Source organism: Ammospiza nelsoni, chromosome 21 (genome assembly GCF_027579445.1).
Source record: "Ammospiza nelsoni isolate bAmmNel1 chromosome 21, bAmmNel1.pri, whole genome shotgun sequence".
Taxonomy (NCBI): domain Eukaryota; kingdom Metazoa; phylum Chordata; class Aves; order Passeriformes; family Passerellidae; genus Ammospiza; species Ammospiza nelsoni.
Window position 1 is genome coordinate 8,856,126 of NC_080653.1, and position 13,458 is coordinate 8,869,583.

The 13,458-nt window shown below is 53.5% G+C and overlaps 2 protein-coding genes across 3 annotated transcripts in view; one reads left to right on the forward strand and one right to left on the reverse strand.

Annotated features, from left to right (window-relative positions):
- Positions 1-155: 155 nt before the first annotated feature.
- Positions 156-5,573, reverse strand: TLCD3A (TLC domain containing 3A). Its single transcript, XM_059486973.1, has 5 exons — positions 5,315-5,573; positions 4,644-4,727; positions 2,452-2,665; positions 2,271-2,366; positions 156-1,884 (listed from the first exon to the last, which is right to left on the reverse strand). Exons 1-5 carry the CDS (start codon positions 5,434-5,436, stop codon positions 1,615-1,617), a joined length of 786 nt encoding a protein of 261 aa, XP_059342956.1. The 5' UTR covers positions 5,437-5,573; the 3' UTR covers positions 156-1,614.
- A 153-nt stretch (positions 5,574-5,726) lies between these two features.
- The window catches only part of VPS53 (VPS53 subunit of GARP complex), a 64,212-nt gene continuing 56,480 nt past the window's right edge, over positions 5,727-13,458 (forward strand). The window contains exons 1-4 of one of the 2 annotated variants that reach the window (XM_059487040.1): positions 5,727-5,841; positions 8,419-8,499; positions 9,547-9,596; positions 10,388-10,454. In XM_059487040.1, the coding sequence (XP_059343023.1) occupies positions 5,758-5,841; positions 8,419-8,499; positions 9,547-9,596; positions 10,388-10,454 (282 nt within the window). In that variant the 5' untranslated portion in view covers positions 5,727-5,757. Of the gene's footprint in view, positions 5,842-5,872; positions 6,135-8,418; positions 8,500-9,546; positions 9,597-10,387; positions 10,455-13,458 lie in introns of those variants that run through there. The other variant, XM_059487041.1, reaches the window with a different exon arrangement.

The window sequence follows — 13,458 nt, forward strand, 5'->3', positions numbered from 1 at the left end:
CTGGGAATCGAGTTGGGTGAGTTCAGGACAGGCAGGAACCTTTGGAAATCCATGTGTGCTGCTTCTGCCCCGAGGTGGGGGTGCAGCAGTAACCCCACATGTAACGCCCCCACCCAGCAATGAACAGCACGTGGAAGAGCCAGCCAGTGGTGTGACTCAGAGAGGAAATCTTTATTGGTCTCCTGATAGTAAATAGGGCAGCGTTAGTGCAAACTGAGGTGCCTCATTGGCTGGGGTTTTTTTTGGTCCTTACATAAGGCACGTTATTCGCAATGAAAACAGTGAGATACAACATCTGTAAGGAGTTGCAGGAGTTTGTAACATCAGCTGGTCTCGGTGGTTACTGTGACTGTAGAGTCTCTGCAACAACAGCCACAGGTTGGAAGAGGCCCTTTTTGTTCTTTTACACTGTATCCAGAACGGCAGCTGTGGTTGGGATGAGGTCCAACACCCAGAAGATCCAGGTTCCGCAGAGCTTGCCTGCTGGTTTCAGACAGAATGAAAGGCACAGAGTGGTCACAGGTCTCTGGGCATGGGGGCTGTGCCAGGGCTGTGCCAGTGCAGTTCCCTGCCTGGAGCAGGCACAGGAGGCTGCAGGAGGAGGTGGCTGTCCTGGCTGGTGCTGGCTGCAGGGGATGAGCTCAGCTGTGGTCTGATTGCACACATCCTGTGGTGCAGGGCAGGCTGGAGAGCCTGTGCCCATTTTGCTGTGACTAAAAGTGGAAATGGGCTGAGCTGGTCGAGGATCAGCTCAGCATCCTGCTCTGGGGTTGCTGGTTCCTTCTGTGCAGCCCCAGTTGTGTCCCTGGCAGCCTCACGGGGTGGGATGGGGCTGCAGGGATGTTTGCAGGGTGTGGCGGTGCCAGCTGCAGGGCAGAGCAGGGCAGGGCGTGCCAGGTGGTGTTAAATACCTGCTGAGGGGATGCAGGCCAGGTAAAAGCAGCTGTGGTTGGGTGAGGGGAAATTGCACCCCTTGCCAAGGAGGGGCTCTGCACAGTGCTCTGTGTGTCGGTGGTGAGACAAGGACTTGGCAGGCTCCTGTCCCCATGCTGCCCTGAGACAGCAGAACCATCCTCCTGTCCTGGCATGAGCTTCTGCCCTGCTGGGAGCACAGGAGTGCCCCAGGACCGTCACAGGTCTGTAGTGAAAAGCACCCAAAAGCACCGGGTGGGTTGAGCGGAGCTTGACCCCAGCAGCAGCAGCAGGAGCAGGTGAGGTGCAGGTGGGAGGTCAGAACAGGGCTGTAGTGTAGAGCTGAGGTCAGCAAAGGTCGGGAAGGGCTCTGCAGAGCTGTGCTGCAGCTCCAGGCCTGCCTGGGGCCGCGGCAGGTCCGGCACAGGCTCCCCGTGTCCGGGGCTGGGCCCGCTCCAGCATCGCCGCGCCGGTGTCCGGTGTCAGCGCCGGGGGGGCTGGAACAAACCCCTCTCGTGTAACCCTCGGGCCGCAGAGCCGCGTCCCAGCGGGAATGTCGCTGCTTCCAGGCCGGTTCCCCTCGGCAGGGGGACACGAGCAAAGCCCTCCCAGCCCCGGCTGTGCTGCCCGGAGGCGCTTCCAGCGGAGCCGCCGCTCCCTGAGGGACGCTGCCCCGCGCCAGCCCCGCCGTTATCAGCTCCGTTATCTGCTCCGGTGCGCGGCAGAGCTGCGGTAGAGCCGGGCGGCCTTGCGGCAGATGAGCGTGAACCAGTAGAGCTGGGGGGCGATGAGGGACGCGTTGGCGATGTTGCAGTGCAGGGGGATGCGGAACGGCACCAGGTACGCCGGGATCCCCACCTGGCGGCCGTACGCCGCGTACATGAACGGGAACAGGAGGATGCGGCACAAGAAGAAGGTCACCAGGACGATGATCCCGTTCACCTTGTGCAGGAGCGTGTCCTGCATTTTGAGCTGGGGAGGAAGGAGGTGAATGTGGGGTGAGCAGCATCCCAAAGCTCCGGGGCACTGGGAGCATCCCGGAGGGCTGGAGGAAGGGGAGTGGGAAGGGATGGAGGAGGGCAGAGGGCAGGGGTGGGAATGAACGTGGTGCAGGAGAGGGCAGCACCAGCCCAAGGCACAGCTCCCAGCTCTGGGGTGCCATTGGGCTTCGTGGTGGGAGAAAGGGAGGAAGGCAACGCTGCCAGAGAGATCTGTGCTACAGCTGTGGGGCTGCCCCTCTCTGAGACACCCCCAGCTCAGCCATGCTTGGAGAGGGGCTGATGGAGCCTGGAGCAGGGAAAGGGGATGAACTGCAGCTGGGGCCTTCCCAGCCCTGAGCCCCGTCCCTCCTGACCTACCTGCATGAGGATCTTGCCCAATGAAACAAAAGGCGTGCTCAGCTCTGCTGTGAAGATGCAGCCCACAAAGAAGTCCCCCAGCTCTCCCCTGAAGTGCTGTAGAGAAAGGCAGCACTGAGCACGGGGCCCTGCAGACACCCAGCACGTCCAGGGGGTCCTGGACTCCTGCAGCAGCCCTTACCTGGGTGATGGGGGTGAGCACGATGAGGATGAAGAGGTGATGGGTCACCATCAGCCTCTCCTGCAGGAGGAAGCTCCACACGCTGGCCAGGGAGTGCTTCTTCTCCAGGATCCCCTTCTCCTGGCTCTTGTGCCAGTGGCACAGGTACATGACATAGATGTCATAGGTCATGTAGGGAACCAGCACCCAGACATACTCGACAGCCAGCCAGTGCCTGGGGAGGAGCAGCACACACAGAGGCATCACAACAGCTCCCAGCACTCACTCTGGGAGATAGAAGAGTCTTTAGGACTGAAATGGCAGCATTTCAATGGATTTTGAAGCTGAATTTTAACTCTGTTTGGCTCAGGCTGAGCCAGAGAAAGGTGCCTGGTACGTGTGGAGGAAGGATCTCGGTGCTGACCCTGCTGCTGCTGGGCTGTGCCAGGCACTGAGCTCAGCCTGGCCAAGCACAAACACAGCACTAAGGATGGATCCTGATTAGCCCCACAGCCAGGTGGTTGCTACACAGAGGCACAGCATTTTTTGGTGTCCAGCACCAAGCCAACACCTTTGCACAGGTGATCTCCTCCCTAAGCCCTCAGACCCCCAGAGCTGGTGCTTGGTGGTGGAAATCCCCAATCCTGGGTCTCTCCTGCCTGTCACACTGCACCAGCTGGCTGCCTAACCCAGGGAATGCTCGGGAAGCACGTGGAGAACTCAGAGTTAAGAGATGGCTGGCCTGGAGTTTGGAGAGTGAAGCACAAAATATCCAATATAGGCAATAAACCCCCAAGAGGCGTTTGTCAGTTGGGAAATAATTGCAGGCAGCTGCCTGTTCCCAAAGCATGTTGGAATCCTGGTTGCACAATCTGGGCAGCAGCAAGCCCTGCTCTGCAGGGACACCAGCCTCCTTAAAAAGTCCTGCATGAAATCACACTGATTAAAAAAAAAAAAAAATATTAGACAAAACCACCCTTTGCTGCTGCTTGGAGAAACGTAGCTTGGGGCTCAAATCTCTTTTTGCTCTCTTGCCATCCCAAGAAAAAAAATTGTTGTGGCAGTTCTGCTCCAGATGGGAAGATGTGAGTGGTGTGAAGCACGGGTGGCAAGTGATTGTGTTTGCTAAACTTGCCCAGGGCTTTGGAGGGCAATTACAGCACCAGCAATATAACGATTGTCTGCCTCTGTAAATAAACTGGCAAATTTTGCTGCAACCTTTGTGATGCTTCCTGGCTCGCTGTCTTGCTGTCATCCTCCCTGCTGAGCACTGGGCTCAGTTTCCTCCAGATTCAAAGAAAATCTAGGTCTCTGCCCACAAAGTGTTTGCACAGAGCCCTTGGCCTCGAGTACACCCAGGCAGGGAGACAGCTCTGGGGGAAGGAGGGCTGCTGGCAGCACCTGCTGTCTGTGTGGCTTTGGGATCCGTCATCTGCCTTATCTCTACAGCATAAATTTTATTTCAGAACAAAAAGATAACTCATAGATTGCCTGGGTTAAGCAGGTGTGAGGATCTGGGTAGATATCACTACCTAGAGCAAGGCAAGATAATTCATATCTGTTGTGGTAAAGACAGGTGTGCTGTGGCCAAGGTGGCAGCCATTCCTAAAATTCACCATAAAATCAGTGTGTGACAGTCAAATTCCAGCTCAGCATAATTATATTCTTCCCTCCTGCAATCTTCTCTGCTAGTCTGGATAATAGCTCTGTTTTTAAGCCTTCTGACCCAGATTACACTATCACTCCTCCTGAGAGCCACTTCTGGGCAGTTTATCTCAGAGCACAGAGGAAAAGGCAGCAGGATTTTCCTTCAGAGCAAACTCCATCCCAACTTTACCATTTCTGGACTCTTTCAGAATCCTTTTGGATACACCTCTAAAATCAGTTCTTACCAGGTCTGCTTGACTCTGGAGCAATTTCAGTTTCCAGTAAGGAGGCTCCCTACCCTTTCAGAGCTTTGATATCTGTATTTTTGTTATGTACAGCCCCTTTTCCACGTTCCAGCCCATCCTTTGAGGGCACTGTGCTGGCAGAGCACCCCCAGGCCTGAGCAAGCTGCTGCTGTTTCAGGGGCTGTACAGCCAGCACATTGCCCAACCCGAGTGGGGCAAAGAGGAGCACGAAACCGATTTTCCTCTCCCCTTTGTACAATGTGCAATGCAAGCCTTTGGCAGAGCACATCCCCGGCACATCCCCAGGGGGCTCTGCCTTACCTGTCGTGCACCACGTTCTTGCAGCTGAGCATAACCGTGATCCCCGACACCGTTGCCATCGCGGCTTGGACCGTTGACACCAGCCTGAAACGGACGGAGAGGAAAGGGCTCACCCCAAAAGTGACCCCAAACGGGCCGGGGCTCGGGGCTGCCACCAGGAGAGCGGGTGGCACCGGGATGCCCGCTCCGTGCACACCCCAGCGGCTCGTCATGGCGAGGACGTGTCGGGGTGGCCGTGCCAGGGGGAACCGTGCCAGCTCCCGTCCCTTCCACCCCCGTGGGCCCGGGGAAACGCTGCCGGTTCCCCGTGGGCAGAGGGAGGGAGGGATGGAGAGCTGCAGCGGAGCATCCCCGCCCCGACAGCGGTACCGCGGCGCGGGTCCGGCCGGGCAGAGATGCCGGTGCTCGGGGGATGCTCTCACTCGGGGGATGCCCGTTCTCCGGTGGGATGCCCGTTCTCCGGTGGGATGCCCACGCTCGGAGGGATGCCCGCACTCGGGGTGCTGCTCCTGCCGCCGGTCCTTGCTCCCCCCGCTCGGGCCAGCCAAGGATCGTCCCCCGGAGCGTCGCGGCATCCCCGAGTCCAGGCTCACGGCCGGCGGGACTCGGTGCTCGCGGCCCGCCCGGATCTCTCCCGGTCCCCATCCCGGTCCCGCCGCTGCCGCCCGTACCTGCCGCTGAGGAGGATGCGGTCCTTGAGGCTCAATGCCGGGGCGGCCCAGCGCAGCAACCGGATGCAGAGGATGAAGAGCCCCGGGAAGAAGGCGGAGGCGAGGGCCAGCGTCCGCCACATGGGGACGAGCGCGCTGTCTCCCGCCGCTGCTTGTCAACAGCCGGCCGGGCGGCGGGAGAGCCCGGCTCGGCTCGGCTCGGCTCAGGTAGGTCCGGCTCTGCTGCCCAGGCTCGGCTCGGCTCGGTCCGGACCAGCCCCGCCGCTCCCGCCGCCGCCGCCGGGACGCGCCCCGCTCCGCCGGGCGGAGGCTCCGCCCCCGTCCGGTTAAACCCCGCCCACTCAACGGAACCACGCCCATCCCGGCACCTCCCCGGTGCCCCGAGCCCCGCCCCGCCGGCGGCCCCGCCCCTCCCGCGCGCTGCCGGCGGAAGCGGCGCCGCCATGGAGGAGGACGAGCCGGAGTTGGAGGCCGGGCTGGAGGCGGCGCTGGAGCTGGCGCCCGCCGTGCAGGCCGCCATCGAGCAGGTGCGCCGGGCGGGTCCCTCCGCGCAGGGGACAGGTGCGGGCACGGCCCGGGGCCGCTCGGTGAGAGCCCGCGGCCGGCTCCGAGCCCCTCCCGCCGGCTCCGGGCCTTCCGCTGCCGGGCCCGGGGAGCCCCGCGCTGGCCGAGCCCCGTCAGCCCCTGTGGGCTCCAGCCGGCCGGGCCCGCGTCGGGGGCTGAGCGTGGCTCGTGGTGTTCCCGTCGCTGTTGCAGACGCGGTCCGGGTGTGCAGAGCAGCCCCGTGCGGCCCGGTGTCCGTGGCTCGGCTGGAATTGGGGTAACGGGAATGTCCTGGTTCTGTTGTGGTGAAACACACATTCAGAGGGTGCTGGCACTGCCCAGGATCCCCAGGGAATGGGAATGGGCACGGCCCCGAGGCTGCCAGAGCTCCAGGGGTGCCCAGCACTGATCCCTGACTGCGCTTGGAGTGGAGCTCCTGAGCAGCCTTTATCTCCCATCTCACCCTCTTGTTTCATCTGCTCTTAATACCTGTGCAGATTTGGGGTTTGTGGGGTTTGATTGAGTGTGAGTTGGGCACCGCTCCAGGGGTGCCCGGGGTGGGGTTGTTGGGGCTCTGTGCAGGGCCAGGGCTGGGCTGGATAATCCTTGTGGGTCCCCCATAACTCAGGGTATTCTGTGTTCCAGTGTTCCCTGAAACCCTTCCAGGCACCTGGAGCCCATCCTGTAAGAACCCAGGGTCAAACCGTGGCTCTTGTCCTCTTTGAGCCTGCCCTGCCCCGCCTGCAGTGACTCTTCCATCCCAAGGGCTCTTCCTGGAGCAGAAGTCTGGGCAGCAGCAGTGTCCGCCTCACAAAGCAGCACTCAAATTTAACTTTTTGCACTTTCTTGAGTGTTGAGGTTTGTGGGTCGCTTTTGGTGGCTCTCTTTGAAGAGCAGAGGGTGACTTGGGAACTGGTAAATTAAATAGCAGCTTCTAAAGGGGACCTAGAGCTTGTCCAGAGAAAGAATCCTCTGCACTTGTAGACATGAGTTTTTGAGCAGCGGAGAACCCATCACATGCCTGGCTGAATTATTTTAACAAACATTAAAGCTGTAGGAAAATATTCACGTGCTGAACACTGGGAGATGCTGAGGATGACACCACCTGCTGCTTTCCATTTTCCTCTCTAGCACCTCTCAATAACCCTGTTGTTCCTGTCAGTGCTCCTTAACCAGTTTTGGGGCAGAAGCTGCCCGTTTCTGGTTAAATGAGCAGAGCAGGCTCAGCTGCCGTGCTGGAAGCGGGGTGGGGAGCACAGGCAGGGCTGGTGCCCCACCAAAGCCAGGCCAGCACTTTCTGATTAATGGGTTGTGACAGATTGCTGGGAGTGACAGCTCCTGCAGCTGCTCCAGCTGCCTGCAGCACTGATCCCTGTCTGCACTTGGAGTGGGGCTCCTGAGCAGCCTTTATCTCCCATCTCACCTCTTGTTTCATCTGCTCTCAATACCTGTGGAGATTTGGGGTTTGTGGGGGTTGGTTGAGTGTGAGTTGTGAGCAGCATGGGCTGGGTGTGATGCTGCAGTTTGCTCTTACCGTGGGGTGATGTCAGAGCATTTTCTTCCTTCACCACGGCCTCGTGCAGGTTTGGCAGCTGCCTGCTTCTCCTGGGCCACAGGAGTCACTGGGAAGGCTTCCCAGGAGGGCTGGTTCACGCAGAATTTGCTTTAATCTCACAAAATCACTGATTTCACAGTGCAAAATGTGTAAAACGTTGTGTTTCATGTGCCCAGGTGTGAAGGCTTTCGGTGAGCAGGGGGATGCTGTGGGATCAGCTCTGCTTTTGCCAGAGGTTGGCCATGATGGCTCTGTAAATGTGGGACAAATAGCAGAATCATGGAATACTTTGGGTTGGAAGGGACCTTAAGGACCATCTCATGCCTTCCAGCATCCCAGGCTGGTCCAAACCTCATCCAGACTGACCCTGACCCCTTCCAGTGATGGCACATCCACAGCTTCAGTGTGCTGGCAGAGAAGGGAAAGCACCACACTCCAGTCTGTGGGGACAAAAAGCAAATCCTGGCAGTTGTGTTTGTGTTGTTTGAGCTGCTGAGGAGAGATGAGATCTGTTTGCACCACAGCTGCTCTTTCCCCCTGCCCAAACCATTCAGCAGATTGTGTTTCTCTTCTGTGAAAAGTGGCAAACCCAAGTCTCCAGAGAGCTTGTACAGCCACTCCTTAATTCGTCACGTTTCTGATTCCAGGGCTGTGGAAAGCAAACCCTCTAAAAAGAGCAGGGCAGAGCCTCAGTTTTTTCAACAAAAGCATCAGCATGGTTTGGGATACAGAGCTCGTGTGTCCTGGGAATTCCTGGATGGATGGGTTGTGCCAGGGCTGTGTGTGTGAGTTATCTGTGTTGATCCAGGCTGATAGCCACAGGAATTTTGGGAGGTCACAGCCCTGCAGAGCATGTGGATGCTCTGCTCCTGGCCACTTGTTAGAGAAATGCTGTGAAACACAGCTGGAAGTGGGTGCTGAGGGAATTAAAAGTTGTAGAAGCTGTGTAAAGTTACAGAAATCACTGATATTGGTTGATTGTGTTTGTTTTCCTCCCTCTTTCCAGGTATTTCCCAGCCAAGATCCATTGGACAGAGCAGATTTCAATGCTGTGGAGTATATTAATGCTCTCTTTCCCACTGAGCAAGTAAGTAATGCTCCAAATACTCTCAGGCTTCACTTCCACACTTTTTACTATCAGATTTTAGTTGCACCCTTTACTATCAGGGTAACCTGATAGCAAATGACCAAAGCAGTGTTTAAACCTGTACCCAACCCTTTCATTATAAACAGTAGCACAGGAAATGAAGCTTTAACAATAATCACTTCTTAAATTTGCAGCTCACAGTGTTACTGTCATTATGTGGTGCTTGCTGCAGTTAAAGTCCTGCTTTGATTTGTAGAAATAAATTAATTTTCTCTGTAGATGGAGTAAATGTCATAACTTGCCATATATCAATCATTGGTGAGTTCCTGGGGTTTTCAGCCAAATCAGGCAGGTCATGCCTGTACAACATCACAGGAGAGTTTGAACCCAATTATTTATTTTGAGATTTAAACAATGATATTGCTGTGGGCCCACATCCCTGCTTTGTGTTCCCAACTTCAGCCCCAGGGGGAGTTTTGGATTAACCTCTTGCCAAACAGAGATGTTTCTACAGGTGAATTTTGCGTCTTGAGGCTGCTCCAACATCTCTCATGTCTGAGATCCTGTGCAGCACCCTGGTTTTGCCTTGCAGCTTTCTCCAGTGCTGTGGCTTGGCTTTTTTCCCCTTTGCCAGCAGGGAGGAGCTGTTTCCCCAGCAGTGCCTTCTCTGCATCCCCTCCCAGGCTGTTTTCTGTGGCTCTGGGCTCTGCAGGGGGGTCTCAGCCCCAGGGCTCTGTCCCCATGCCCGGTGCCCACTGGAGGTCACTGTCACACCGTTCTGCTGGCAGAGCACAGCTCAGCGATGGGGGGAGCCTGACCTGCCTTTTTCTGCTCTTTGGCATGTGGCAGAGAAGCAGCTGAGGTGTTGTCTCAGCTCCTCCACGTGTAAAACAAAACCATTGCTCTCCTCTTCCCCAAAACCCCTGTGTGATGGAGTGTTTGGGATCACAAATTCCTCTGTAAAACATTCACCTTTGGGATCACAAATTCCTCTGTAAAACATTCACCAGTTCACTTCTCGCTGATATTTTTTTTTTTCTATTCCAGTCTTTGGCAAACATTGATGAAGTCGTGAACAAGATCAGGTTGAAAATAAGGTAAATATTTATATTTCTGCATTTCATTGCATCTCAGGTCTGATTGTGACCAAGGCTTCATAAAGTGCTTCAGGATTTAGTTTGTTTAAAAGGCATGAATAGGACCAGCTTCAAGTCTAACAGTGGCACAAAACAATTATAATTTTTATGGCATAGAAACAATTAGAATTTTTATATTTCACTTCTATTACGTGTCCTTCAGGCTGTTTAAACTGATTTGTTGCAAAGTGCAGCTTTGAAAAACAGCTAAGAACCAAAAAATACCAAATTTTAGTGCAGTTTGAAGGCTGAGTGAGCAAACTACCCAAAAGACCCAGTTGCTAAAAATTCATTGTTTTTAGGGTTGGAATATAAATTGTAAAAACTCCCACTCTGTATTTTTAAATTGTCATTATTGGTCCGAAAAGTACAAAATAAACACAAATGTGCATGAAATAATTAAATTTTCTGTGCTGGCTGATACTGCCAACATGAAATGATTGAGACAGCATTTTCACATGTGGGAAGCTGAAATGCAGACAGACAAGGGAGAGCTGACAATATTGCTTAAGGGAACAGGAATGCAAGAGACCCTGGGTAAATTAGGAAATGGATTTTTATTTTTGCAACAAGACTTTGAAATTGTGCAAGATAGTGCCATTGAACAGAGAGGGAGGGGGGAAATAATGAGTTTAGCATTGGTTAGAGCAGGTTTTTTTGTTGTAAATTGGTTCTGTAGCTCTCAGGACTCCCCGAGTTGTTTGGGTCAGGCTCCCAGAGCTGGGTTTGACACTCTGGGGTTTTTCCTGCAGGAGGTTGGATGACAACATCAGAACTGTGGTGAGGGGCCAGACCAACGTGGGACAGGATGGCAGGCAGGTATGTGCAGTGCCAGGGCCTCTCAGCTTGGCATCTCACCCCGAGGAATGGCTCTGGCAGGCAGAACTCCACTGCTGCTGTTCTGAGATGTTCCTGTGCCTCTTGCACTGATGAGCGGCTCACTCAGCAGCTGCTGTGCCCTGCCTCTCCCTCTGAAGGGAAGGAAGTGAGGAATTGATTTAAAGATCCAAAGCAGGAGGCCTGTGTGCCACTCTGGAGCTGATATAAAACAAGCAGCACTGAGCAGGTACAAGTACGTTTGATCCTCCTGGGTGGGGATCAATCCAAGGCTGTTTGTCCTTTTCACTGAGCTGTTTGCTGGGGTGTCCCAAGTTCTGTCTCTGTGCTGATCACTGCTGCCCCTTCCCCTTGCAGCTCCTCAGGTTTTCACTTGTTTTTTGCCTGGCAGAGGTGTTTGCTGGAGGTTCAGCACTGGTGAACCATGTCTGCAGGGGCAGTGGGTGCTCAGCTGATTTTGGGCTGTCACCTGCTTTGGCTCTATTTCCTGTCGTGTTTTAGAGGGCACTGAACCTTGAACCATCAGTCAGAGTTCCTCAGTGACTTCTTAATACCAGCCTTAACACTGGCATGGGGTAAAGCCCCTCTCTATTTCCCACTTCTTAATACCAGCCTTAACACTGGCATGGGGTAAAGCCCCTCTCCATTTCCCACTCCTTGCTGCCACAACATTTGGTATCTATTTCTAATCTTATTTCTGCCACAGAGCCCTCAAGGGAATTATTTAAGCTGCCTATATTTTTGTCTTGCTTTAGAAAAACACGGGAGATGCTCACCTGTCCTGGCAGAATTAGTTGAATCATGGATGTCTCAGCAGTGCTGTTAAACTGGGGATGTGCTTGGGATGAGGCTTACCTGGGAGTGGTGCTGCTGTAATTATTGTGCAGGATTGAGAGCAGCAATCAGGTGGGGTGGCAATTACAGAAATTGAGGAGGGAGTGGAAACTGGTGCAGTGCTTGGAGAGTTTGGCTGTGGTTGGAAAGCTGGACCTGTTGTAGCCTTTTGGGCCCATCTGAGAGGATAAATTCTATGAGAGGCCACAAAGGAGTGGGATTGAGAAGAGTTGTGGGTGAGAAGTGCTTGGAGAAAAGGATGAGCACATGCAGTGCCATGATCAGTGTCTGAGGGGCTACAGGAGCATTTCTGTGCTGTGGAAATTGGCCAGCTTTGCTCAGAGCTCTGTCCTGGGTCTGTTCTTTCTCACTCTTCCATCCCTTTGAAGTTCTGCAGGGCATGCACAGTGTCCTGCTCTGAAGCACCAGGAAGGCAAAGCTGTCTGTGCTGCCCTTCCTTCAGTGGGGTTGTACAGGAACCAGTAAAAATCCTGATTAACTAAAAACCTTCAAGTGTTCACTTGGGTGTCCTTGCAGGACATGTTTCAAGTGGCCTGGAGCTGCAGTTAATCACAAATATTGCTGTCTTTAGCTGTGGATTTTCCTGTTTTCCCTCATTTTGCTGCTTTGCAAAGTAGAAGCAAACTTTAAGACAGATTGCAGAGCTTGCAGTGCATGGGCTGAGGCCAGACAATCTCCCAGGAGCACAGCTGTTGTTTCTTACTTTGAGATCCTAACAAATACTGAAACCATTCAATTATTTAATGCGTTACTTCTCTGGGAAGAAAAATAGATTGATCTGAACTGCTGTGAGCTTTTTCTTTCTATGTTTCTAGTCCAAGCCCATCGTTTCACACCTGGATTTGCATTTTTTTTTGTGTGAATTGCTGGAACCAGACTGTTGGAGTGGCAGGACTTGGCTGGGTCTTGAAGTTTAAAGCAGTGAAGGAGCATCAGCAAGCTCAGATTTTGGAGATCACAGGGACCTGGAGCAAAGGAGGTCTGAGGAACTCCTGAATGGCATTTCAGTTTGAGATGGAATTTTATATTTGTTACTTCAAAATCAGAGAAAACATAGAACGAGCATTTCTTTTTGTTGTCACCCTTGCCCTGTGTCCCCTGAGTGTCCTGGGTGCTGTGTGGGGGAGTGAGACACAGCCCTTTTCACATGACCACCCTGCTGATAGCACATTGTGGGGGTGCAAACCTTGTTTTCCAGCTTCAGCTGCCTGCTCCTGTGCTGAAAAGTGCCTTTGTTTTTGCAGCATATTCTCAGGGGGAACCAGGGACACTTGGAAATGTTTTTATTGAGTAAGAGGCCTGACTGCTCCCACTTGGAGAGGAAGGGTTTTATTTTCCATGCAAGAAGTTGTTTTGAAACAACTGAAAACAAGGTGTTGTTAAGGCAGGTCAGTTCTGTGCTTGGAAGGGAGTTGCTGTTTTCCTTATTTAGTTTTCCTGGTAATTTGGTCCCACAGCAAAATTAAGTTCTTGTTCCTACTCATCTATTCTTACTGAATTTGTAGGAAACTTATATCCTCAAGCCTATTTCCCTGCAAAATTGGATTGACACCTCCCCATGGACAGACAGTGGCATCCTGTGAGCCTCACCCTCAGGCAGCCCAGGATGAAGATCATTACTGCATTTTATCATCATAACCACAACTGCAAACCACCCTTGATCAGGAAGGAAACAGTTGGCAACCAGCTTTTGCAAGAGGTTTGAGACAAAGCTCAAAGGCAGCCACATCAGTAAATTCAATCTCTAATCTTCTTCCATTTGTAACTCTTAAGAGTTAGAGATGTCTCCTGCCTGTAGTGCACAGAACTTGGCTTCTGGAAAAGTCAGAAATTTTTGGAAAATTCCTGCATTTTGATTTCCATCCCTTGGCACGCTGAGATCCAAGGGGAGCACTGCAGTCCATCATCCCTTTGAAAGCATGTGCCATAAATAAAAGTGCATCTGAGCTCTGATTTTGTAGCTGCTTGGATTTCAGTGGGAGCTCAGGATCTTGTGTATTTAACTGCAGGATTGGGCCTGAAAGGTGTTTTTCAAAAATATCTTCCCTTCAGTTATTCTCTCCTAACAAGCCCTGATATTGTGGCCAGTGTTTGCCAGCATTGCCTGTGTTGTGTTGGAGATGTCCTTGTC

Coding starts and splice junctions, on each gene's coding strand:
- TLCD3A (XM_059486973.1), bottom strand. CDS start 5,436: ATGTGGCGGACGCTGGCCCTCGCCTCCGCCTTCTTCCCGGGGCTCTTC. Junction 2,666..4,643: donor AAGAACGTGGTGCACGACAG/GTAAGGCAGAGC, acceptor GCTCCTCCCCAG/GCACTGGCTGGCTGTCGAGT. Junction 2,367..2,451: donor TGCTCACCCCCATCACCCAG/GTAAGGGCTGCT, acceptor CTTTCTCTACAG/CACTTCAGGGGAGAGCTGGG.